The following is a 25,701-nucleotide window of genomic DNA, read 5'->3' as shown; positions in this document are numbered from 1 at the left end:
GTGTGAAGTAGAAAGAGGAAATTTTACCTTCAGAATTGGAGCCAGGAAGACCGATATCCCAGTCAGGACAAAGACAATGATTCCGGTGACTCTCTGCTCCCTGGCAAAGAGCAAAGACAGGCAGAGTGAAATGCGGCGTCGGGGTGGGACAACTTCTTGTGTTTGCCTTATGTTCCTAGGATGAAATGAACGGCTGGGACATTGAGAACCAATGGGTGTGCATGGGTCTGCTGGCCTGTCTCCCCAGCCCAGGAAAGACCAACACCAGAACATGGTTTATTCATTCAAACACAAAACTCACAACCCAAGCAGGCCGCAGGACCCAGGGGCCTTTCCCCATGCATCTCTTCCCCCTAACTCCAGTGCCTGCCACAAGCACTAACCTCCACCTCTAGCTCTCCCTCCTCCCAACTGAGCTCTCTTAGCTCTTCTTAGAAAACACCTGACCCCTTCCAGCTGGATCTGATAATTGAAGCTGGCCACAGGCCCGCTGGCCTTTAAAGATGACCCTGTTATATTGCCAGATATCTACAGAGAGGAATCTAGACAGATGGACATATATGGGGATAGACAGCCAGCCAGCCTGCCTCTAGGTAGGTTTTCATTACAACATTCCTCTCTTCTGCTCTCTGCTCCTGTTGCAGTCTCCCTGGTGTGATCTTTAACTCCCTCCTACTCTGGTCTGTTTGTCAACCCAGTTCTTTATTGAATTTCTCTCCCCCTCTCATATTCTTTTCTTTGTGAGAAATAAACCCCAATAACCTTTGAGGTCTGAGTCAAACTTTAAAACCCGCAGCGTTTGAGAGGATTCAGTATTAGGCAAAACAAATCCAGAGATTGCCTCGATCCCACCGGCACAAGACCACGTCCTGCAAACCCCCCAGTTTGCAACATTTTAGAGGGCCTTAAAAGCACTTCCGTGGCACTCCCAATCCCAAAGTCATCACATCACCAGGCAGGAGTTTAGCTCAAAGAGCGAAAGCCCTGATGTCCCACTGACTTTCGATGAGATTTCGCCTCCTTTTGAAGAAGGGGCTTGCGTCCTTTGGTAAATCTGACAAAATTCAGCCAACCCTGGGCCTCTCCTGATTTTGCTGCTACAGCTGCAGGGCTCCACATCTGTGGCAGTGTCTTTGGCTCACACTGCACTTAACCCCTTGTGCACTCCGGCACACAGTATATCCTGGGTCTTTCCCTCTGCCATGCTCCATCGTGACACATCTACTCTCAGCGAGACAGGGGCTGTTGGGGTATTGCTGCCAGACCTGAAGCTACAGGGAGAGACCAGATGCTTGGGGACCCCACCAGGGATAGGCTGAAATACTAGTGTGAGTTTCCTGCTCATGGTCCATGTGGTCCAGGGCAGGAGCTGGATGTCATGGAGAGCGCTTGGGAATTAGGGGGTTTCCATTTTAATTTGGCTGAACTTCTTATCATCCTTCCTGTTTTACAGGATCCCCCCCGGCCACTATCCCCCATCTTCCTCCACACACACTGCCAACACAGCCCAGCCTCTGGACCCGATTCTCCACATGCCTTACACCTCAGTTTACCCCGGTGCAAAGTGAGCAAGAAGTGGGTTCCACACACACCTAGCACCAGCGCAGAGAGCTCTGGTCTGGGGGTGTTTTACAGCCGCTATGCATGGGAGTCAGTGGCTACAAAAGGCACAAAGGGCAGGGGAGAATCTGGTCTGTTACTTAGGTCTGCCCCTTCTGCAAAGAGATTTGGGGCAGGTGGGGAGGAAAAGGGTTTGCATGCAGCACCCTGCCCATTGCACCCAGAGGCCCTTAATGGAATCGCTTTGCAGGCACCCAAAATTTACTGCCCTGCAATGAGGTGGTGCAAAATACAGCTCTTCTGGGGAATAGCCCATAACAAGTACTTGAGGTGCTGGAAACGTGGCTCCCATTTCTGTATCTAGAAGCATGCCGGGATTACAACCTACCCGACCTGCATGCTGCTACGTGGCGCCCTCGGCCTCCGCTCTCCAAACCAAGGTAGCTGCACACTAGACTTGGATGTGAACGGACGGATAGTGGCATGGCCTTGTGAGAGCCCTCACCTCACTCCCAGGAACTGTGGCTGCTCCCCTGGCGCGCTGGTCTCCGTCTCCATCTTTAAGCTGTCGATGTGGGCTATGGAAATGACTGTGGCCGCCACATACCAAGGCAGCCCCATGAACGAGCACACGGCCATCAGGACCCCCACCCAGAACAAGTCCAGGTGATAGCCTGCTGCTTTCTGCAACAGATCAGGTTTCTGGTTAGGCAACGGGGGCCTGACCCCATCCTCTCTGCTCCAGAGTGTGAAATGTTTAACACCGCTCCCAAGGGGGGATTTTCAAGAGGAGAGCAAGGGAACTCAGCACCCATCTCCCATTGAGTTTCAGTGGAAGTTGGAGACCAAACTCCCTTCAGTGCCTTTGAACATCCCTGTCTAAAGTACTACAGAGACTGAGCTTTTCTCCCTTGACATTTCAGAAGTGCTCTAATTTCACCAAAAAACCCCAATGAAATGTAAGGGTTTTGCACCTGAAAATAGAACCAGTTTGAGGAGAACACAGGAATTATGATTTATTTGTATTCCTGCAGCTCCTAGGAACCCCAGTCATGGACCCCGCTGTGCCAGGCACTATACAAACAGAACAATAAGATAGCTCCTGCCCCAAAGAGCTGATTCTCTAACTTCCAGACTGGATCAAACCAGGGGTCCACATTGCCCAGCATCCTGTCTCTGACAGCGGGGCAGTATCCGCTGCTTCAGAGGAAGGTGTAAGATAGCCCTGCGTGGACAATTATGGAATCATTTGCAGTTGCGTCCCTGACCTCCTGTTAGAGTTTGGTTTATATCCCTCCCATACCTTATTATCTTGATAATTAAAGAGCTCGGTTTTTGCAGCTAATCCCTGGCATTAAGATCCAAGAGGTAAACAAAACAGCCATAATTTTAGTGGCCATATGGTGGGTGCTACGCTGGAATTCTGTTGTAATAGGACCTTGCTAGTTCACCCTTTGATAATCTGCACAAAGCAGAGCTCACACCCCAAATCCCAATCGTCTGTCTAGATTGCTCCAAGATTTAAGAGTCATTTCTCTAGAGAACACACTTTAGAAGGCACCAGGACACACCACACTTAAAGAGCAGCACAGCATTCATGAACCTCTTGAATCCCACCTAGACCCTAGTTTTGACTAGCATAGTCCTGTCCAGGGGCGAAGCTCACCTCAAATGAACAAACGGAGAGGTAAGCATTGATTCCAATGTCCACAGAGCACCAAATTCTATCCTTACATGTGCCCGGTTACTTCTGTTGAAGCACATGTGTAATCAAGGGTAGAAGATGGCCCCGTTTCTGTCTGTTCTGTGGTTTGTTGAATAGGTTTACACCAGTTCCAGATACTATTAAAAGCCATACCCTCAGTTTGTGCTCCTTCCTATTGACTATGACGGCTGTGATTTGCTGGTCCATGAAGATCAAGATGGTAACCAGCAGAGCTGGAAGGGCGCTGGCCAAGTAGATCCACCATGGATTCTTACCAAATGGGAACACAAACCATCCTCGATCTAAGCGAGTGGGCTAAAAACACAGAGCAAGGCAAGGGTTATTGCATGCTGCATTCTGATTCTGGGTCATAAAAATTACATTTCAAGAAAATGCCATTGCATTTGGGCAAATTTGTATGAAATCTTAGAAGAATACAAAAACCGGAGACTGTTGTGAGTGTAATCTTGTTCCAGGATAATCAGAACCTAATCCGCATTGGGAACTGACCACCACCCTCCTGAGCCACTGGAGAACCGTTCTAACCCACAATCACAGCGTGGTGAACTGGCTAGCAGGTATGGACATCACTTCCCCCTACTGGATGGAATTAGAATTGCTCAAATGTGGGTCATAGCCACAGGCACTGTGCCACTAACATTCAAGGGATTCTCCTTTAGCTCAAGTGCTAGGGGTCTGGGCTTTGGCAGCCGGAAGTGCTGCGGGCAGTCTGTCCCCATTTCAGCATGGTTTTCTGAACAACCCTGGTGCAGAGCATAGTCACAAGCATTGTCTCATTGCTTCTCATGCTCCCCTATCTGTCTACTGCATGGCCCGGTCCACACGACGAAGTTTTAGCAGCATAGCTATGTTGGTTAGGTGTGTGAGCTCTAGTCTGTGTAACATTGACTAGCCCCGACAGGCCACGTCTACACTAGGAGCACTTTCCTGGTGTAAGAATACTGGTATGCCATATGGGCAAAGCGCTCCTGGCACAGACACTGCTTAGGTCAGCAAAGCTGTGCTCTGGACTGGCATTGTTAAACCACCTCACAGGAGTGAGGCAAGCTAGAGTGGTAAAAGCGCAGTGTCTGCACTAGAGGCTTTTGCCGGCACTACGCTGTCGGTCTGGAATCACACCTCTTCACATCCCTGCCCGACAGAAGTCTGTAGTGTAGACATAGCTTTATACTTAGGCTTGGTCTACACTTAAAAGTGAGGTCAACATAGCTACATCCATCAGGGGTATGATCTTAAGTGATCACTCTTCTTACAGTGTGTATAACAACACCCATTTTTCCATGTTCTGTGTGTATATAAATCTCCTCACTGTATTTTCCACTGAAGGCATCCCATGAAGTGAGCTGTAGCTCACGAAAGCTTATGCTCAAATAAATTGGTTAGTCTCTAAGGTGCCACCAGTCCTCCTTTTCTTTAAGGGGTTAGAGAGGCATAGCTTCGGCGACCTAGCTGTACCCCAATAGTCTCCACAGCGTAGACATACCCTTCGAGCGTAAGCTCTTTGGGGCAGGGACAGTGCCTTTGTTCTGTGTTTGTACGACACCTAGCAAGACGGTGCCCTGAACAGGACAGTTCCTTCCACTCTCCCCACCCTCCCCCTGGCGCTATGCTCATAAAATAATTAACAGCAATAATAACTAACTGTGACATCCTAACACAGCTGCAGATTTGTAACAATATGCATCTTGTCAGAGAGAGCTGAATACTTCGAAAGGGACGCTAGTGATTTTACCTTAAAATCGGTAGGCACTTGCAGTTTAGGAGTATTCAGTCCAAACAATACATCGAGACCAACGAACATTAGTATGGACATGAAGATAGAGAAGTCACTAATAAGTTTGCGTAGCTACAGAGAGAGAGAGAGAGAGAGCACAAATCAAACACAAAGAAAAGGCAGAAAAGTGGCGGAGTTAGAGCATTAATCAGAGAATGAAAATAATTCGTGTGAGACGCAGTGTTAGCCGATTCATTTCAACAGTGGAATGGAATGGGTATCTACTGAGATCAGTATCAGCTTGCATCAGCCGGAGTTGGAGTCATTTCCGAGTGAATCATTAATATCTACCTAAGGTACTCATATGGACACTGTTACCTTGTGAGCACCTTCCATTCTTTAATGGGGATGCTATTATCCCCGTATTACAGAGGGGAAACTGAGGCACAGAGAGGCTAAGTGATTTGCCCAAGGTCACATAAAAAGTCTGTGGCAGAGCAGGGAATTGACCACAGGTCTAATCCCATCCTGGCTCCTTAACCACTGACCCATCCTTCCCATCCCCTGCTCTAATCAATGTATATTGTGTGCCAGGGGATAAAATTCCTTCTATGTGATGTTTGCACATATATCACTGAGGCTGGATGTTCAATGTCCATAAATTTGATGGCTGGGGGAGATGGGGTGCTCAAGAAATGTTTTTGCCAATAATTTCGCCACTGAAAAATCAGATCAGCCAATAAAGTGTCTTGGAAACTGAATCCCTTTCATCCCATTCCTAATGTAGCTGTTGGAAGGACAGTCTCAAGGGTTAGCTGGAAAGGAATTGGAAGGGACAGAAATCAGGAGAGGAAAGAACTTCAAAACTGCTACATTCAAACCTTAATTATACTGGGAACATGCAGCTTTGGAGTGTCCAGGCCAAACCAGGCATCTATTCCACAGAACAGCAGAATGGAGAAGACAATGGAAAAATCAGCAATGAAGGCCCTGACCTGGAGGCAGATGGGGTTGGGAGGGAAAGGCTGGTTAAACAGGGTGGTTTACAGATCTCCAAGCATGCAGTACACCACGGGGACATTAAGAGACACACATGCCTGATCTCCTTCTCATACAGGTGTAACTCTGTTGATGTCAAAGGAGTTACTTTTGATTTGCACTAGTGTAAGTCAGAGCATCCACATCAGCATTACCAGTTCTCGTGATTTTATTGCTCGTCTCAAAATACATGCTGGTTTTATTAAATCCCAAGCTCCTGGAGTCATGTGAATATGTGAGACTCTCAGCTTTCATTTAAATGTTCCTAGTCCTTCTGGTTGTGGAGAAAAGCTTGGAAATGTGACCAAGCGCAGCTTAAAAGCTCACAAATCAGAAGGCAAATTAAAACAAAACAGTTGAAAAAAAAAAAAAAAGCTTATGATTTCAGGTTGGCAATATTGGCACATTGCTTTATTAAAACATCAAATCCTCAACTGAAATCTGGAAGAGGGTTTTTAAATGGCAGCAACTTGTAGTTTTCCAGCAAGTTAATGCAAAGTTTCAAGAACGTTCACTTGTCAGATGTAGAAAAAATAAACCCAGAAACATGGATCAGCCTCTATTCCTCGTAATTCTGCAGTTGGCAGAAATATCAGCTCGTGGTGGCTCGGATTCTGCTACTTGTACATGAATTGACTGCATAGAAAAAGTTCAAGAATCTTTTAGAGAGACGCAGACTTCACAGAAATGGGAAGTGAAAAGTATATGGGCATCTTAAATTTATCCTGAATTTTAAATGTTAAAAACTTGCCATTATGAAAGCTATGACTAATAAAAATGTTCCCACAACTCAAAAAAGGCATCCTAATGAAAGCAGTATGCACTGTTTGCAGCCCAATATTGCTACATCCAAAAGTGAAATGGACCATAAATAAAAGCAAAACTGGCTTCACAGATTTTCATTGTCCAAAGTAGGTGAAATGCAAAACCCAACAAAGAACATCCATAGCAAGCAGCATACTGGATTTTAACATTCTTTCATTTTAATAATCTAAAGGACACCTGCTGAATAGGTTAAGCTCAGAATTTTGTTGCTGTAAAATAAAGTGTGTGGAAGGGAAGGATAAAAGCTAATATGAAAATGTTTGCATGGATTTCTATAAAATAAAATTAATCTTCTGTACTGTATTGCACATTTCCTTTGAACAGGTGTCCAATTACAAATCATGGGGCAAGCTAAAGAGATGTTCATAATAAAAAACAAAACAAAACCAACCCCAAACACCCAAACTAGAAATCTTGCATGCTTCTACTTCTTCTTTTCCATATTCTCCCCTCCCCTCTCTGACCCGCACATTTCTTCAATAAGACCCTGATCCTGCAATTAGACCTGACCGAGTCGACCTTTGTGCCTATAGAGAAGCCCTCTGACTTTGATGGGACAACACCCAGGCATAAGAGTCTGTCCATGCAGATCCAAATGCAGGACTGGAGGCCATGATCTGTATTTCAAGTTCCCCGTGTCTCTCCGAAAGGGACCAGCTTACAGGTTTTGGTGGAAACTGAACTACAGATGGGTTTCATGGGCTTTGTATTTTTTCTTACCTTTGTAGGAAAGTAGCGACTGAACTTAAATTTCTTCAGCGTTACAGTCATGGAATAAGTCCCAAAGAAGAGGATGAAGGACATGAGGGCTAAGTCAGGAACAAATTTACAGGATTTCCCTACTAGGCTTCCGCCATACTTTAGACATTCCTTCTTACTCAGCTGGGTCCAGTCCAGAGCTGTTACGTTAATAGCATTGTACTTGGAATCGAAATGTTGAAGAGAATAAACCAAAATACTTATTAATACATTGAGCAATTCTCGTGTGCAGGCAAATGCAATTAGTCACATGGCACTGCTTAGGAGCGCCACTACAATTCTGGGGAAAGTTAAAGTGCTCTATAAAATATACAGAGCAACGCATCACAGAGCAGCGGAGGGCAACAAAAATGATTAGGGGACTGGAACGCATCAGTTATGAGGAGAGGCTGAGGGAACTGGGGATGTTTAGTCTACGGAAGAGAAGAATGAGGGGGGATTTGATAGCTGCTTTCAACCGCCTGAAAGGGGGTTCCAAAGAGGATGGCTCTAGACTGTTCTCAGTGGTAGCAGATGACAGAACAAGGAGTAATGGTCTCAAGTTGCAGTGGGGGAGATTTAGGTTGGATATTAGGAAAAACTTTTTCACTAGGAGGGTGGTGAAGCACTGGAATGCGTTACCTAAGGAGGTGGTGGAATCTCCTTCCTTAGAAGTTTTTAAGGTCAGGCTTGACAAAGCCCTGGCTGGGATGATTTAATTGGGGATCGGTCCTACTTTGAGCAGGGGGTTGGACTAGATGACCTCCTGAGGTCCCTTCCAACCCTGATATTCTATGATTCTATAATCACAGTCACCCGTAAGAACTTGGCTCAGAATTCATAGTATTCAATGTATTTCCTACAGTAAGTATATGGATAACTGTAAATAGAAGTAACAATATCCCTTTATCCAATGGCAAAACTGGCAAGTTGTTAAGGGTGACCACTTTCATGACATTAAACTTCAGTGGAATTAAACCAGATAAGAACCATGTCTCTTAATAATGAGGCATTCAGTGCTTGTCTGGTGCCCAGATATGAAAATATTTTCAAAAAGTGCCGAGTGACTTTTGGATTCCCCAACTTGAGACCGCTAAAAAGGGCCTGATTTTTGGAAAGTGCTCAGCTCCCGCCTGTGAATGTCAGACTCCTTTAAGGTGTCTCAAGTTGGGCACCCACAAGCTCAGGATTACTCACAACTTCTGAAAGTCATGACCATTGTTCGTATCTTGGCTAGTGTAAAATACACACCAATATAAAAGTAACTATCTGTTCCATGGTCTTGGATTCTCTACTTATTCTAACTTGTGAGGGTAGACAAGCCCTAAACTGGTGCAACTTTTCTAAGGGCTTGTCTACACTTGAAAGTTAACTAGGACTAAGGTAGGGTGTGAATTTAAAGTCTAATAGCTACTCCTGAATAACCCGTGCGTAGACAAACCCTTGCTCTGGTGCATGTCCCAGGTGGTTGGGAGCTCCTGAAGCCGCAGCACACAGTTTCACTGGTTTAACTGAAAGTGTGATTTTAAATTGAATTAAACCGCTGTGGAGGGTCTTTTTTCAGCTTAAACCAGGCTCTTCAATTTCAATTAAGTCAGCTAGGAACAGCTTTAAATTCAACTGAAATAAACTGCTCTTAAATGGAAATAAGCGTGTCCACACAGCGGTCTGCGCTGGCTTAAATAAGCCAGTGCAAGTAGGCGCACAGAGAGGCCTCACATTCAATGGTGAGGTACACGCTTTATAAGTGCTTGACTGATTATGCCTGCACTGCACACACAGGGGAGATTAAACTAACCCAGCGTGCACTGCTGTGGATTCTTCGCCTGCAGTCTGTTCTTTGGTGGTTTATAATATCCTGCTTGGGCACGTGAAGGGGATGTCGCCAGGCCATTGCAACTGGAAGGAAGAGACACACAGTTCCCATTCCGCTCCTTCCCCAAAGCCGAACGTTAATTCCATGCCGTGATTTAATTCATTTGGTTGGCAAGTCATATAACTCAAAAGTTGATTTCTAAAGAGATCGCTGTAGGCTTTGATAGCATCCCTGGAAGAAGACTGAGTGACTGATTTAACTGGTGGATCCCCATGTGTCCCACTTCCTTTCTTTCTGGGCTAAGAAAGGATCCAGAGGGCTCGGCTACTCCCTACTTGAATATACATAAAACAAAACTACTTACCACAGAAATGTTAGTGTTGTTTGGTGCCAGCGGAGCTGAAGCATTGAACAATGTTGTATTCACTGCAGAAAAGGGGTTTGTTATTAAGGTTTTATATATATGAAAACAAATAGTCAAGTTCAACCCAGCATGGAAATCCTGTTTAAGCCTAGCGGACCCTGCTGGCTCGAACCAGTAACCGCCCTTCCATTCCCAGGAGAGAGCAAAAAACTCTGTGTTCAGTTCCCAGCAAGGGTTACCTAGCGGCGCACACAGCTATGGGCCATTTAGACAGTTCTGTCTACACGGAAGGGAAAGAATGTAATGAAGTCCAGGATAAGCACATTATTACAGACCTGTTGGGAAGGGAGGGGGACGGGATCCAGGAGTGAAACCCAGCACGAAGGGCAGAACACAGATTTTGGGAGCTAGAGTGTAAACCCTGGTTCTAACTCCAGCAGCGACTTCTCCCTGATTAATACGGTGTGTGGCCTTCCATTTAGACCAGAAAGTAACCCCCGAGGGCTGCATTAGCAACTTGCCAGGAGCCTGAGAGATGCACTTAATTGTAAGAACATTGATTGTATCTTCCTTCAGTTATCCGAGGAGGGGCAGCCCATGGAGACTACAGGTCCCATGGTGCAACACTTCATCTTAGGTCACGTGACCTCCGACTCAGCTCCCAGGCATCTTCGGATTTGTGGTGTCAATGGGCTTCCCCTCCACTTTAAATGACCACATTCGGTCCATGGACCACATTCGGCTGCTACCTAGGCCACGGTCAGAAGCACTGCCTCTCAGCCTAAAGAAAAGAGTGGCCATATAAATACACAGAACCCGTTTTGGTTTTTTGGTAGCTTCCAGGGATATATACCAATGGGAGCCCCCCCCCCGAATCAAATCAAGCCATGCCCCCTGCCACCCTCTTCCAGCTCGCTGAATGTCCCCTCAGTTGTTCATTGTGTTCTCTGCCATTATAACATATACTGTTGTGCTTACCACCAATTCAGAGAACGCATGACGCAGATGCGGTTCCTTCTTCAAAGCCTTCGCTTTTCTGTATGTGGTATGGGGCAGGGGATCATAGTTTGAAAGGTAAGATATCCATCTGAAAGAATTGCCATTCCTGGGGGAGGGGGCGCTGGAGAGAACCCAATGTCTCTTTCTCCTGGAGCAGGTCTTACCCTCATTCTTAGAGGGTCACTCCTTCTGTAAGAGCTTTGTGGCGTTTGGAGAGATCCACTGGGGCCCACCTTTTTAGAAACAAGCTGGGGAAAAAACCCTTCTCTCTCCAGAAGCTGCTTTTGCTCAACAGGTCACCTCTCATCTAGGGTGAATCTCTTCCGTTGCCATCCTGGATTCTCGCTGCAAGAAAGAGGCTTCCCCTCTCTAACCCCACCCAGCCCTTTTCAAGGAGAAAATGGATGGCGAGAGAATGCACTCTCTCACACTTGGAAACCCGAATGGAGAAAAACCAAACCACAGCACTAAGGATGGTACTTAAAGCACTTCTCTGGAGCCTTTTGCTGGAGGATTTTAAAGGGCTTAACTAAGTGGCAACATTCTTGGTATGTCGGTATTATTCCACCCATTGTACAGATGGGGAAGCACAGAGAGATTAAGTGACTTTCCAAAGGAGGCAGAATGACTCAGAGGTAGGAACTGAACACGAGCTGTGAATTTTTGTTGTAAGCAACATCCACTGCCTGCTTAAAGAATACCCTGCAGAAGGATGAATTTACTGGAAAAAAAAAAACCCTATGCATAATTTACATGGGTTTTGAACCTAATTTTCCCACTGCTGCAGATGAACTTGTTAAAGTCATGAGGTTTCTTTTGGCAGGCATGGATTCATCATGGGAGCTGTAGTCTCCATGGGCCGCCCAATCCAGTTAACAATTCTTCATCTATGTTAAAGGTTGTTATAAAGAGGGCAGTGATCAGTTGTTCTCCATGACCACTGCAGGCAGAATGAAGAGTAATGGGCTTAATCTGCTGCAAGGGAGATTTAGATTAGATATTAGGAAAAACTGTTTAACTATAAGGAGAGTTAGCCACTGGAATAGGCTTCCAAGGGAGGTCATGGAATCCCCATCAGTGGAGGTCTTTAAGAACTGGTTAGACAAACACCTGTCAGCGATGGTCGAAAGTTGACTTGGTCCTCCCTCAGCTCAAGGGACTGCACCAGATGACCTCTTGAGGTCCCTTCCAGCCTAACATTTCTATAATTCTGAAGGTAGCAAACACATAACATCTAATGTCCTGCCTCAAGATACTGTCATTCCTTTCCCCGATGAACTACACAGGATAATTAATGAAGGAGAAGTGATTGCTGGGTTAGAATCAGAGCCCTTGGTGCTACCAAAACAATACTCCACCACCAGAGAAAAAGGAAGGGAAAACTGAACTCATGTGACTTTTGGTTCGATTAACTCCAGACTTTACAATGTTAAAGGTTTCTTTCGATAACCTTTAGCTTTTCCAGAACCAGACATATTTGCAATTTCTACTGCTTAAAATTGTTCATTGCCCATCTTAAAGAATATTGTAGCATTGGCTGTATTTTTCTGAGAAGGCCCATAAAAGTGCTTTACACAAATGGATATATTGGACTCGAGATAAAAGTAGGAAACATTAAAAAAATAAAAATAAAACAAAAGGGTAAGAGTATCAAATATTAAATAATTTTAATATTTATAAAGCGATACTCACTTGAGATTGAAAGCAGCCAAATAGATGTGTGCAGCAGAGACAAATATGGTACAAATCAGTTACAATAGTCAAAAATCAGAACTAACAAAAATAAATAAAAGGACCAAAAGGAGATTAACACACTCTCAATATCTGGAAGAGTGAAATGTCCAAATCGGAGACCACTTTATTAGATGCCCAGAGCAACCCGGGTGAAAGATCAAGTCTAAGTGTTGCTGCTGTTGGGAGGAGATTGAGGGTTTACAGCGTAGAAAAACTTCTAGAGGAGAATGGGGTTTCCATGTGGACTTCGGGGTTTGCGTGTAACAAAGGAGATACGTGTGGTTCTGATTTGCTCAGCTCAGATTTAAGTCACTTAAAATACATTTCATTTTTAAATTAACTCAGTGATGGTAAAAAGATGCCAGCTTGACAGCTCTGGAGACTGAAATCCTTTGTCCACAGAACAGATACTGCATGGATGAAAAGAAGGTTAGCTGTCCACACAGACTTGGCCAACATGCCTCAAACTCTGTCCTGAAGGGACTGCTTCTAGGTGTGAGAGTAATTCAGTCTCCGTGGGCTAGATCATGTTGTTTAGACACAGTCCAAAGGCAGAAAGTGCCCTGTGACTCCCACACGCTTCTGTATACTTCACCTGTCACTACACCCCGATATGGGTTTGGGTTCAAAGGAAGCTATTACTACAGGAGACCATCCTGCTGAAAAGATGATGATGATGATGCCAAAAAGAAACATTCTTTTGTGCTAACGTCCTCAGAAATCAGACGAGTTGATTTAGTTCCCTCTAGTTCAAACCTGGATCCCAGATGGTGTTCACAGGAAACACATGTGAAATGTGTGGGTTTCAGAGCAGTTTGTGGGAACCCACTAACCCACCATTACAACTGGTTGTAATAGATGGGCCATCTCAGAAGTCAAATGAGCCATGGAGACTATGCTAGCAAATCATCCCTAGAGATGAAGGACCTGATTCTGTTCTCACACTGATTTTAAACCAATGTAACTCCATGCTTGGAGTTTTTCCCAGTCAGAACTGAGTGATGTCTCCGGGATTGCACGGGGCAAGCCTGCACGGCCACGCCTGTCCTTTGGCTCACTAGTGGATTTCAGCTTCCACGGCTGTTGCCTCTGTCTGCTGATGCCTTCCATTTGGGTATTGCTCAGCAATGTACGGAAAAGAAAGTGTTAGCAAATTTGTGCAGAAAGTTGCGTGTATATGCAACATTTAATCAAACTGGAAAAGTTCACCATTGTTTTGGGAATATTTTTGTGGTAACTTTGCACACATGATAGTCCATTTCTTTTTTGAAACGGTCCTTTTCTCCCTCTGCATTGCACCAGACAGGGACAGGGCCCTCTCTTCAGATTTCCCTTTTTTTATATTTAATGCTTCACAAGGTCACCCAGACTGTGCCCAGGGAGGGCAAGCACTTTTTCAGACCCTGCTATTGCTAACAGGCTAGCAGACCTGTGGCCACTGAGTGGGAAGTGCTGTTTCAGAAAAGACGACTCAAAGGGTCAAATTCTGCTCTCTGGGAGGGCCTGATCCTGCACCACCGCAGGCTTCTACAGCATCAGGTCCTTACATCAGTTGAAATGAGAATCACTCCACTGAAGTCTCTGGAGTGACTCCAGATATGCAGTGACTTCACCAAGAACAGAATTTGATCCTCTGGCAGCAAGAAATTGCAGCCTCTCTAGTCAGAGTTTTAAAATGTGGGAAGATTTAAGAAAACTGATTAAAAATAGACCTGGAAAAGAAAAAAGTTAGAATTTCTAAGCCAGTTTAAGAGGCTTGATTTTCCTGCCAAACAAATAGGCAACATTTTTGCAAAGACAGATGATTTTGCAATCTCAGGAATGACTCAATTTTCACTGCAAAAAAGAGCTAAATAAACGAACCCTTTATGCAGACTGAAATTTAAGAGGCACTTTCAAGATTAAATTAATATATTTAAAAAAATCTTGTGATATGTGATTAAAACTGGAATATAAAAAATGAATTTACTTTTCATTATTCACGAATTTTATTTGCATGGATTCAACTCAGTTTAGACTCAGTGGAACTAGACTGCTCAGTTTCAGTGTATTTATGTTAAGTTTCACTTTCTGTCTTATTTGCACTAGGATGATGATTTATGTTTGAGTTTCTAAAACTGTAGGATGATGAAGGAGTACTTGTGGCACCTTAGAGACTAACCAATTTATTTGAGCATAAGCTTTCTTTAAAAATGAGGGGGAAGGGGTCAATGCAAATTCCTCCTGTTTTCCTTAAAATGTAAGTGTCCTGAAAATCTTTCTAGTCATATTAGTTGTGGTTCTTTCAAACAAAATCCAAACTTTTGCTTTAAAATATTTGACAGTTTCTCCAAACAGGAAGGGAATTCACTGAGATATGCATGAAAGAGCTGGTTGGAAAATGAAGGGGTTTTCCCTGCAGAAAATTCTGACTTTTCATTAAAAAACCCTGATTTCCCCCCAGTTTTTGGCAACTGAAAACGAATAAAATTTTGGCCAAAAAATTTGAAAAAAGTGTGTTTGTTAAGACTTTAGTTTTCCAATGAGTAACTGAAAATTTTTCAAGAAACATAGGCACTTTTTGGTAAAATGTTCATTTTTGGTCAAAAAAATCCAGTTTTCCATTAGACAAAAATTCAGATGGAAAATTTTCCAGCCAGCCCAGATGGATGATTCTGAAGGGAAGAAACTGGAAATGGTAAGTGTAGTAGCTAGCAGGACTTGGAATTGGCAGTAAAAATACATATATAGTTATATATATATATATATATATATATATATATATATATATATATATTTTTTTTTCTCAGAGAACTATAGCTCAGCAATAGGAGCCAGTAGCCCAAACCAGGTAGTATGTTATTCCTAAATCAACAAAAGGACAGAGACTTGCAAGGGGGCTGGTTGCCTTCTCTAGCTTCCTCTGTCTCTCCGTCTGCATTCCATATGGCTGTGTCATGTACTCAGTGTTCTGCCGGAGAATTACTGGCAGACACCAGCAGGCAACGTTTGACATGCATCTTTCAGGATGGCACTGTACATATCCCTGAGGTGACCTCACCAATTGCATGTTAACAGGAACATGTTTCCAATCAGATTAAACTGTAAATTCCAAGTCAGAGAAAATAGTTTGTTTGTTTTTCAAAAAGAAAAGAGCTGCTGTTTTCTGTCCCCATTTAGAGAAAGTGAAGGTACGTGTCAGCAAGGTAGCAAACGGAAATTGCCCGTAGGCCAAGTTCCCACTCTGCTGCAAACAGGACATGCACACCCCAGACCTGGCCCAAACTTACCTCCTCCACTTCCTGGAGTCTGTCTTTACTGTTATCTTATAACAGCCAAACATAAATCTCTGAAGCTTTCTGTAGGTTTGTTCCTATAGTTTTTACCCTAGAGGGCCACACACTGTCTCAGGCCCTAGTTCTTTTTGCCCCTCTAATACTGTAAGTGGGAACTAACAGGACCCCATCTGCCAGAATGAGTTGTCAGAAACAGTTCTGCATCTTAATGCACCTGCAGATCCCCGCATTCCTGTGCGCGTTCCCGGAACCTGCCATTGGATTACCGCTCTACTCCGCCTTTAATATATATTGTGGAAATTTCCCTTGCCCTCTCTCACTAGCTGCCTTGACTACCTGATGTATCATGTACACCATGGAGAAACATAGCTCCAGTGATCCCCGTGCACCACGTATATTACCCTTGAAGTGCCAATGCGTCATTAGGTGAACTGAGTAATGTGCCCATGCACACACAGCGCTTCTGTGGCAGAGCTAAGAATAGGACCCAAAAGTCCTAGCTCCGAGTTCCCTGCTCTAATAAATTCGTTAGTCTCTAAGGTGCCACAAGTCCTCCTGTTCTTTCTGCTCTAACCACTACACCAAGCTCCAATACCAACGCTGCAATGGCACACTGGTACTTCAAAGCACACTGCTGCATTGTACCACTGAAAAAAGGATACACGTGAATCAAGTGAGAACAGAACACCACTGATTACCGCCTGGCAAGCAGACAATCCAGTGGGTTTCTGCAGAACTGGACTGAATGCAATTGTGTACTGGACCAGGAATTTTTCAATTTCCTCTGAAGCATCTAGTAAAGGATGCTAGAGATAGGATATTAGAGACCTGGGTTGATGGACAATTGTTCTGTTTGGTATATGGGCATTCTTATGTTCCTACAAAAAAGAGGAAGAATGCTTGTGCTGACAGCAGGTCTTTCTGAAAGGTTACTTGCTACTGATGCAGGAAAAAACTTCAACAAACCAATATTTAAACACGAGCAAAGCCAGCTAAATGCTTCAGTGGCAGCATTTACTGCTCAGCAGATTTAATATTCGGATCAGACCCGTTTACCAGCTTTGGCCAAGACATTTTAGAACACACTGTAGGAAACAAGCCTGCACTGGCTGAGGATATGGAAATCAAAGTCAGTAGTTTCTATGATTTTACAAGAGTAAAGATGGCAAAGGATCAAACAAACCAAACTGTGCACAAATGCTCAGTGATGCACTTCACTGCGGACAGATTTCGAGATGGGACATTACTTTTTTCTACAGTCAGCACAAAGGTGCAAACTGAAGTTTCAGCAAGACGCTTTGGCAGGATGACCATAGGGCCTTAACCACAAAGCAAAACAGCCACTGCAATGCAGAGCAGGGTGCTGTCAACACGAGAAAACACAATAATGACACCACTGAAGAATTCCAAGAGTCCATGAACTTTTTCTTGTCTTCGCTGAGGGCTTGTCTCCACTACCGCTTAAGTCGATGTAAGTTATGTCGCTCAGGCGTGTGAAAAAGCCTCTGAGCGACGTAAGTCGACTTACAGCAGTGTCCACGCCGCGCTCGGTCAGCAAGAGACATTCTCCTGCAGACATGGCTTCCCCCTCTCATGGAGGTGGAGTAATGTTGTTGACAGGAGAGAGCTCTCCTGTTGCCACGGTGCATCTTTGCCAGATGTGCTCCAGTGGGCCGACGTAATGCGGTAATATAGGCTAGCCCTGAATGAACCGATGGGGAAAAAAACGTAGAGATGCTTCCAGACCAAAACAACCCGGGAAGAACTTGCAGCAGTCAGTAGCATGTTTCTGCCTGCTTAGCTTGAAAGGAAACAAATATAGTCCCTAAGACTCTCCAGATATGGGGAATGTGAGTGGAGAGTCCTATATTGATTTAAGCCTCTATCAAGCATTCTAGCTGAATTCAGCAGAACACTTAAAGATGTGCTTAACTTTAAACATCTGCATAGTTTCATTGACGACTTCAGTCAGGCTACTTGTGTGCTTAACTTTAAGTGCATCTTAAGACTTTCACTGGATCAGGCCCAAGTGCTCAGCCCTTGCAGGGTCAAGCCCTTAGTTTGGAGCTGAATGGCTGCAAGATTGTTATAATTATTGTCAATTAACATGTCAACACACTGACACTCTTCATAAGAAGAAAAAGAAAACACACATAAGGCTGGTGGCACAGTCCACAGTTTCACAAGTGAAATCGTGACATCACGGTACAGCCTGATTACTCTCGTTACAGTGTGAATGGTAACATCCATTGTTTCATGCTCTCTGTGTATATAAAATCTCCCCATTGTATTTTCCACTGCATGCATCCAATGAAGTGAGCTGTAGCTCACGAAAGCTTATGCTCAAATAAATTTGTTTGTCTCTAAGGTGCCACAAGTCCTCCTTTTCTTTTTGCAGATACAGACTAACATGGCTGCTACTCTGAAACCTCACAACCCAGTGTCCTCACGTCAGGATGATATGTCAACAAGTGACCTAAAAAGCTTGCTAAAAAATAGTGATGCAGACAGCACCAACGTGTATGTACCCAGAAGCTTCGCAGATCTAGCTAGAGTACAGCTAGTCCAGAGGTACACCTACAGGAGCTGCAAATCACACACCAGGCTGCCGTGTAGACATACCCGCTGTGTCACAATGAGACGATGCAATATGATCTGCCTAGGTATCCGTGATTGTGCTCATCACCATGGTATCTGAGCTGGAGGGGACACTACACACAGTGTTGTGGTTGGTTAGTAGCACAAATGCCCATCGTTGATGGCCACGAGCCAAGAAAAGAAACCAAAAAAAGTGATGCATGTTACTTCCAGCACATCAGATAAGCAGCTAACGTGTAATGAAGTGCAATCAGACAGATGTCTATGGAGGTTATTTTGCAGGCCAGTACTTATTTCTACATTTCTGTTTCCAGAGCATGTGTGATGTTGTCGTACCTTTCTACCTTCTCCTTCCATAGCGATTTTAAAATCTCCAAGAGCATTTTTCTCCCCTTAAATAAATCAGCAATTCTGAGGGAAAACATTTCCTGATACCATGACAATAAATGACTCTGTTCCCTTCTGAGTCCTACAAGTACTTTTACACTACTCAGTGTGAATCTGAATTCTGGATAATTTGGAAATTAACTTCCAAGAGCAAATATGAATATGGAGTATGAAATAAAAACAAAAAGCTGTTTGGTTGGTTTTGGTGTGATATAAATGAGCCTAAATTACAGCCTTCTTCAATACAGCCATTGGCAGAGAACGGGTACATCTTGGCTCTGGAAAAAGTTTGTTTTCCTCTCACCCAATGTCGTTTTCCTTGAATTGCCCTATCCCTTTGTATCTTTGCGGTGGTAGAAATCAGCGCAGTACCATACGTAGCTGTTAAAAATCAGAACAAAACACCCCACCCCCAACTCCTACACAGATGCATTTCTAGAAAAGGACCAAGGGGTGAACCAGTCAAAAGGGTTGTGGAAACCTAGTGAATATCCCACGGAAGTCCTGTCACTGAACACACTTACAACTGGAGATGATAAAACCATTCAAGAATATACTCTCGGGAGCAATCCAGCATTGTCTGGAAGTTGGATCTAACAAGTCTTCTCCATCTCTGATTCCTATGGTTTTACATCTGGCCATCTACAGAGGAGGTATTTTGCTGCACTATCTCAGTGACCGGGGATGGGCTGGCCTGCCAAGGAGATGATGTTTTTGTTTAACATTTGTTTTTGCTCCATTTTGGGAGCACTGCTATAGGGAACCAGAGGTACTGTGCCCACAGGTACACTGGCACAGCCATCATAACCTCTCTATCGTGGGGGTGTGAAACTCGTACCCAGGAATGTCCTTTGAAAGTGCAGCTGGCCAAGATTTAATAATCATATTGTCAGGAGATCTCAAAGCACTTTACATAGCTGGTCAGTATCATTTCCCCCCCACACACACACACACTTTACAGATGGGGAAACTGAGGCACAGAGACTTGCCCAAGGTCACCCAGCAGGCCAGTGACAGAACTGGGAAGAGAATCTAGGTCTCCCAAGTTCCAGCCCAGTGTTCTAACTAGGCAGCACTGCTTCCATTTAAAACAAGCTGCTGGAGTAAATCACCAAATGAAGCTCATGCAGCAAAGGCTACCCGCCCCTCCACAATTTGCAAGGACCAATCAGGAAGCTGTGCAACATTCTTTCTCAAGAACTGGACCTCAGCATGACCACTGCGTGGTTCAAACAATCGGCAATTTCACAGTGAAATTCTCAACAGGGAATAGGACTTGTACTCACCTGGGTCAGGAGCAATGCACTCGCATTTGTACATGGTCACGTAGTCTGGTTTGAAGTCTGCATTGATAGGGTAATACTTAAAGGCTCCGATCATCTTCTTGATAGCATCATAGATGAATATAAAGCTGATGAGGGTGGAGAACCCCTCCTCAGTGAAGCGTGTGATGTACTTTATAATGAAGCTGGCGTCTGTAGCCACCAGGATAAGGCACTGCAGGGCAGAATGTAAGCCGATCCACAGGCGGAACTCCATGTAGTCTATGCTGTTGCCTCTGGAATTGTGCACAACAGAAGGTCAGAACAAAATGACAGCTCTGCTCAGGAAAGAGAGATACGGGATCTGAGGGCTCATGGAAAGTGTCACCGTATCTGATCTCCAGTGAAAGGAAGAGCCCCCCCATAGGGGTCCTTTCACCCCAATAATAATGGCCACCCTCCTGGAAAAAGAAATCAGAGTCTGTGTACTTATATGGCCTCCATTTCCATCCTTATCTATCCTTGCAACACCCCTGTGAAATAGGGCAGTGCTGGTATCCCCAACTCAGAGGGGGAACTGAAGCACAGAGACTATGTGACCTGCTGAAGGTCACACGAATAGTCTGTGGCAGAGCTGGGAATTGAACGTAGGCCTCCAAAGTCCCAGTCTAGTGCCCTAACCACTGCCCCATCCTTCCTCTCTAACTCTGACGTACAAGGATGGGGATGCACTCAAAGGCGCAATAGAAGAACCCCAGTAGGGGACACCAAGCAGAGAACCCCAGACAGGGTCTCTGCTCCAAGAAGAGATCAAGAGAGTCATCCACAGGACAAGCGTGGCACGAGTTTCCTCACTCTACCCTGCCAACGTTCCCCTAACCAGCACAGCAGCTGCCACTGACAAGGGTCAGAGGTAGCTCAGTCTCCATGGCCCATCCAGTCTTCGGCCACTGGGCTGAGACGGCCAATGACTGGGCCGATTGCTGATGCCCTGCCCCAGTAAGCAAACCCACTGGGGGAGCTCCCCCAGCATCCGCCGAAGAGAGAACTGTGGAGAAGTTAGGGAGAAGATGGGGGAAGCTCCCTCTGCTCAAAGCAGAGGAGCAGCAGCTGTGTTCCCTTCCTCACTCGCTCTGCTAGTGGTCTCCTGAGCACCTGCTTCAAAACTGTTCTTACTGGGAGACCCGCAGAGCTGTAGAGTAGGCTCTCTCGGCTTCTTCTCTCTGGTAGACCCACCTGAAGTGCTGCCCACAGCCATAATGACATGGCTAGAGGGACAGTATGTAGGCCTCAACCATGACTCTGAACCTGCCCCGCTCTTGTGCCCCGCTCCCCACTTTGGCATTACCTCTGTGAGGGCCGCGATTCTGAGTGAGCTCCACCTACTTGCTGAAGTCGAAGAGTAGCTTTTCGAAGATGAGGATGGGCCCTGTGCTGCTCAGGATAATGAGCGGCTGCCCGGCAAAGAAGCAGAACAGGGAGCCGGCCATCGCCGTGCCGAGGAAGCTCTCCATGACCCCCTTTGGGAAGAGAAACAATGTGGGGAGAAGGTCAGACACGTGCACTGGGTTGCACCACAGGAGTCGTGCCGAGGGGAGGTCTAATCACAGAGCGTGGCTGCAGAACACACTCACGGCAGTTCTCCTGCACTTTCTTCCCGGCCTGCGTCTCACTGGAATCAGGCAGCGCAAGAATCCCCACTCCGTCCCTCAAGACCCATGTCAGCGGTTTGGGGCGGATACTAAGCTGAATGGGTGTTGGTGAATTACCGCACTGAGCACAGGTGCCGTGCGACATACAGGCAGGAAAAACGCTAGCAGAAGCAGCGATTTCATTACAGACTCGTCGCACTGTGAGGTATCTGTGGGGCTCAGACGTGGCAGTTTGAGGGATTGCAGACTCCAAGACTCCCCCTCAGGGTGAGTGACGGTTATGTCCAAGTCTTAGCTAGGAACGGCTTTTCATACCGAGGACCGCAGTCCTGCCCTGTGCCATGGAGGTGCACCAGTGGGGGGTGGAGTGGGGTGGAAATCTCTCACAGCAACAGGGCAGGGATATTTACCTACCACATTAGGGAGGAGAACTGGCTGCAGCTCCACAGGAACCTGGCCTACTGCATATGGGTTATAGCCAGCTGCTGTGAATCCTGCTATCTGCCCCATGTGTTATCAAGGGGCAGGAGCTGCAATGTCTCACCATGCAGCACAGCTAAGGTACGTGCCAACAAAAGCCACCCTGCAAACATTGGGGCATCTGCGGTCAAACTTTCTGGCTGGGGTCCAGCTCTAATAATCCTTCGGAGAAGGAGAACTCCCTGGACAGCTCTTTGGTTTACCTGGTAGTTGTCTGTAGCATCACCAAGCAGCCCCCCAAATGTTATGGCATTTGTGATGCAGCCCAGGTAAATGAAGAGGATGGCGGAGATAGACTGGATATGAAAGCCTTCGTAGAAATCACTGGGGAACCAGGGCAGTTTCCTCTTGATATCCAAATATAGGCCGCCGCAAAACCTGGGGGAGACATGCAGAAGGGTCCCAGGTGTGGCAATCCCATGAGCTCTCAGTGGAACTAGGCAATTTAGGATTATTATTTGCATTGTCGTAGTGCCTGGGCTCGGGACCCCACTGCACTAGGTATTGTATAAATGCATAACAAGGACGCGGCCCCGTCCCGAAGAGTTCACGAGGGTGTGCGATAGCAGGGGGTGACTGCAGTTTATGCAGCCCTACTTGAGGCTAGCTTTAATCAAGCTTCAGTGGGCTAGCCTCACAAGTAAATACCCACAGTTCCAGGCGGGCTTGGAGTACTGGGGACTGGAGCAGGTTTTGCTGCAGCTCTCTTGTTCCAGTTGCTGTGCCAGCTAGATTAAAGCTCGCTCAGCTTTGGCTACACAAGCTGCAAACACACCCTGTGATGGCAATACAGACATACTTTAAGCATGAGAGAAGAGGTGAGTGCAACAAACGGATGAGGAGGGCACAAGCAACCAGCGAGCCCCGTGTCATCCGTACGCATCAGGGATTGCGTTCTGGGGCACGGATGTTTCTGTGGCAAGCGCCGACCCCAAGGCGGAATCTAGTCTGACACTTGCTCTGACTTTTCCTGGCAGCATTTAGCCAGGAGACTAGGTCAAGCAAATTTTGCTTCTTGGCGTTCAGCTGCAAGCATAAGCAATTGTGCACGCATGTGAGACGTTGGGTGGGCAACTCCCCATTTTGCACACTCAAAGGCACTTTTGCACCAACACCCATCAGTGCTGGCCTTCACTTTTGTAAGGATCTGTGTGAATCAAAGCATGACTGAGGCCTCACGGACATTTGGGGGGAAGGGCAGTTTGGGAGGGGAGGACTAGAACCATTATCACTGGGGGTGTTGGGGAGTGTGCTGGGAGGGGGGCAGAGGTGCTTGTATCTGGGGTGGGGTGGGGAATGTCATTTATCCTTGAAGGGGAAGGGAAGATGCGAGGAGGTTGTAGGAGAGGGCATATTGCCCCGAAGCACAGGACCCAGGCTGGCACCGTCCGGCACTCTCGTTGGTGCACTGTGCAAGGTTTCGGGGGCCGAGGCTTTGCTTACCTGCCCGTCCAGACAAGCTCTTCTCCAACTTCATGCACTGCTGGCATTTCTCCATCCTCGCTGCCACCCCCTCCACCACCGCCGCCCCCTCCTGCCGCTCCTCCTGCGGTGCCGTTCATCTGCCCTGCTTCGTTCAGCGAGAACACGGATTTCCTGAGAGAGACACTGGGGGCCATGACGGGAACAACAGCATCTCCCCTCTCCCGAGGAAGGGCTCAAAGCACTTCGCAACCAGCAGGAGTTTAGCTTCCCTGCACCCCGAGGGGTTGGTCATTCCTGATTCCCCTTTGTAGATGGGGATAATTGAGGCACATGGAGGTGAAACAACTTCTCCAAGGTCACACGGAGAATCAGGACTTCCAGGAGTCTTGACTCCCAAGAGCCCGGCTGTATACACAGGGCCTCCCTTTAGCACAGTTGTGTCTGGGGCAGCATTTTGATTTTTGGTTGGATTTGCCTTTAGGATAATCTAGTAATAATAAGTAAACACACCTAGCTCTCCTAGAGCATGTTTTATCTCATCTCAAAGCACTGCACAGTATCATCTCCATGTTACAGATGGGGAAACTGAGGCACAGCAACTTGGCCAAGGTCACCCAGCACACCAGTGGCAGAGCCAGAAATAGACCCCAGACCCCCCCACTCCAGTTCTCTGGACACTAGACCACACTGGAGGGCTCTGCCCATTTATTGCAGAGTGAAGTACAGAACGACCTGAATCTGTGATTGCGGGTGAGGCAGACAGATTCTTGCACAACCTGGTCTAGTCTACACAAAAGCCAAGGGTTGTGTGGGAGCCTTGAGTTTTATACCAGCTACCACATGCCTGTTATTTCCTTTAATGGTATAGATCATTAGCCTATTGTTATTTTTCCATTTACATGGAACCTTCACAAGCCTCACAGTCACCTTAGAGGATTATAGAGGATACTTATAGAAATTGCTTCCATTGACCCACAAGCAGCCATTGTAACACTGCCAGCCACATTGCAACAACTGCCAGAGGTGAGGAACGGTGCAACACAAGAGGTGAGGAATGGTGCATACTGAAGAATCACAAAGCCCACATTTGGATTTCCGTGAGAAAACCATTTTAAAAAAAAATATGAAACATCAAAAAATGCTTTCCATGAGGGACAGAGGTGTAACCCAGCCCCCAGCATTCTCTTCACTAACACCCGACACACTGCTCTTGTGCAAAACCTGGCCACGGGGTCACCCAGGAGGTGCAGTTAGAAAATTAGTTCTACTCTCCACCCACCTTCTCTGTTCCTGGAGTTTTTCCTACCAATAGGAGAGAAAAACTCACACATACTCCAGTTTAGGTCATGTGCACACACTGCGAGATAATCGACCTTTAGTTACTGGATTAATGCATCATGAAAAACGGAGCATACTGTAGCCAGGAGTGGGATATATTTCGGTAAGATGTCATTTGGATCTAGCATTTCTCTTGCCCCAAAAAGCAACTCTCCACAGCCTGAGATTGTCCTATAAGTCTTGAGAAAGTTGGTGTTTTTCCCCTTAAAGTGCCAGCTGCTGGAGGCAGGGGATGAGCTAGCTTTTACTTTAAAAAGTAAGTTTCCAGAGAAACCGGTTGCAGAGAAAAACTTGAAAATGTGACCTCTAAGGGTGCGTCTACACAGCGAGCAGCGCTCCGGAGCAGCGAGTCTCAGAGCCTGGCTCTACAGAGTCATGGGGCTCCTGCTAAGGTGCTAAAAAGAGCTACGCCCCCTCTGTAGGCTTCGGAGCCTGATCTCTAGCCCGAGACCAAATCTCTGCATGGCTATTTTTAGCACTCTAGCACGAGCCTGGATCTGTAGACGCGCGCTCGGAGGCTTGCTGCCACGGGCCGCTGCTCGCTGTGCAGATGCCACCCTAAAAGGCTCAAAACCCAGAAGACAAATAAAAACGCTTGAGTTTGGCAATGCTGAAAAGTGCCATGGAATCTTTCTATGTTATGCCACAGTAAGGGAGCATGTCGCAATCTTTAGCGTATTTTGTCCTTGCAAAATGAGGTCCTCCATGCAGCAAAAGCGCTGGAATATTGTTCCAGAGCGTTCTGGCCCTTGCACAAGAGATGGATGGAT

At 46.0% G+C, this 25,701-nt stretch overlaps 1 protein-coding gene across 6 annotated transcripts in view; it reads right to left on the bottom strand.

Moving 5' to 3' along the window:
* The window catches only part of SLC4A5 (solute carrier family 4 member 5), a 118,090-nt gene that overhangs the window by 19,494 nt on the left and 72,895 nt on the right, over nt 1–25,701 (bottom strand). For 3 of the 6 annotated variants that reach the window (XM_074940365.1, XM_074940366.1, XM_074940368.1), the window contains exons 13-23: nt 23,612–23,764; nt 22,372–22,546; nt 21,423–21,556; nt 20,061–20,332; nt 9,782–9,843; nt 7,584–7,784; nt 5,882–5,995; nt 5,019–5,132; nt 3,419–3,580; nt 2,066–2,262; nt 28–100 (exon numbers count right to left, since the gene is read on the bottom strand). In XM_074940365.1, coding sequence (XP_074796466.1) covers nt 28–100; nt 2,066–2,262; nt 3,419–3,580; nt 5,019–5,132; nt 5,882–5,995; nt 7,584–7,784; nt 9,782–9,843; nt 20,061–20,332; nt 21,423–21,556; nt 22,372–22,546; nt 23,612–23,764 — 1,657 coding nt within the window. The remainder of the gene's footprint in view (nt 1–27; nt 101–2,065; nt 2,263–3,418; nt 3,581–5,018; nt 5,133–5,881; nt 5,996–7,583; nt 7,785–9,781; nt 9,844–20,060; nt 20,333–21,422; nt 21,557–22,371; nt 22,547–23,611; nt 23,765–25,701) is intronic. The other 3 variants (XM_074940367.1, XM_074940370.1, XM_074940369.1) reach the window with 2 other exon arrangements.

The sequence above is a fragment of the Natator depressus genome, chromosome 26, assembly GCF_965152275.1.
Source record: "Natator depressus isolate rNatDep1 chromosome 26, rNatDep2.hap1, whole genome shotgun sequence".
Taxonomy (NCBI): domain Eukaryota; kingdom Metazoa; phylum Chordata; order Testudines; family Cheloniidae; genus Natator; species Natator depressus.
The sequence above is the reverse complement of the archived record's forward strand: the minus strand, read 5'-3'. Positions and strand labels throughout refer to the sequence as shown.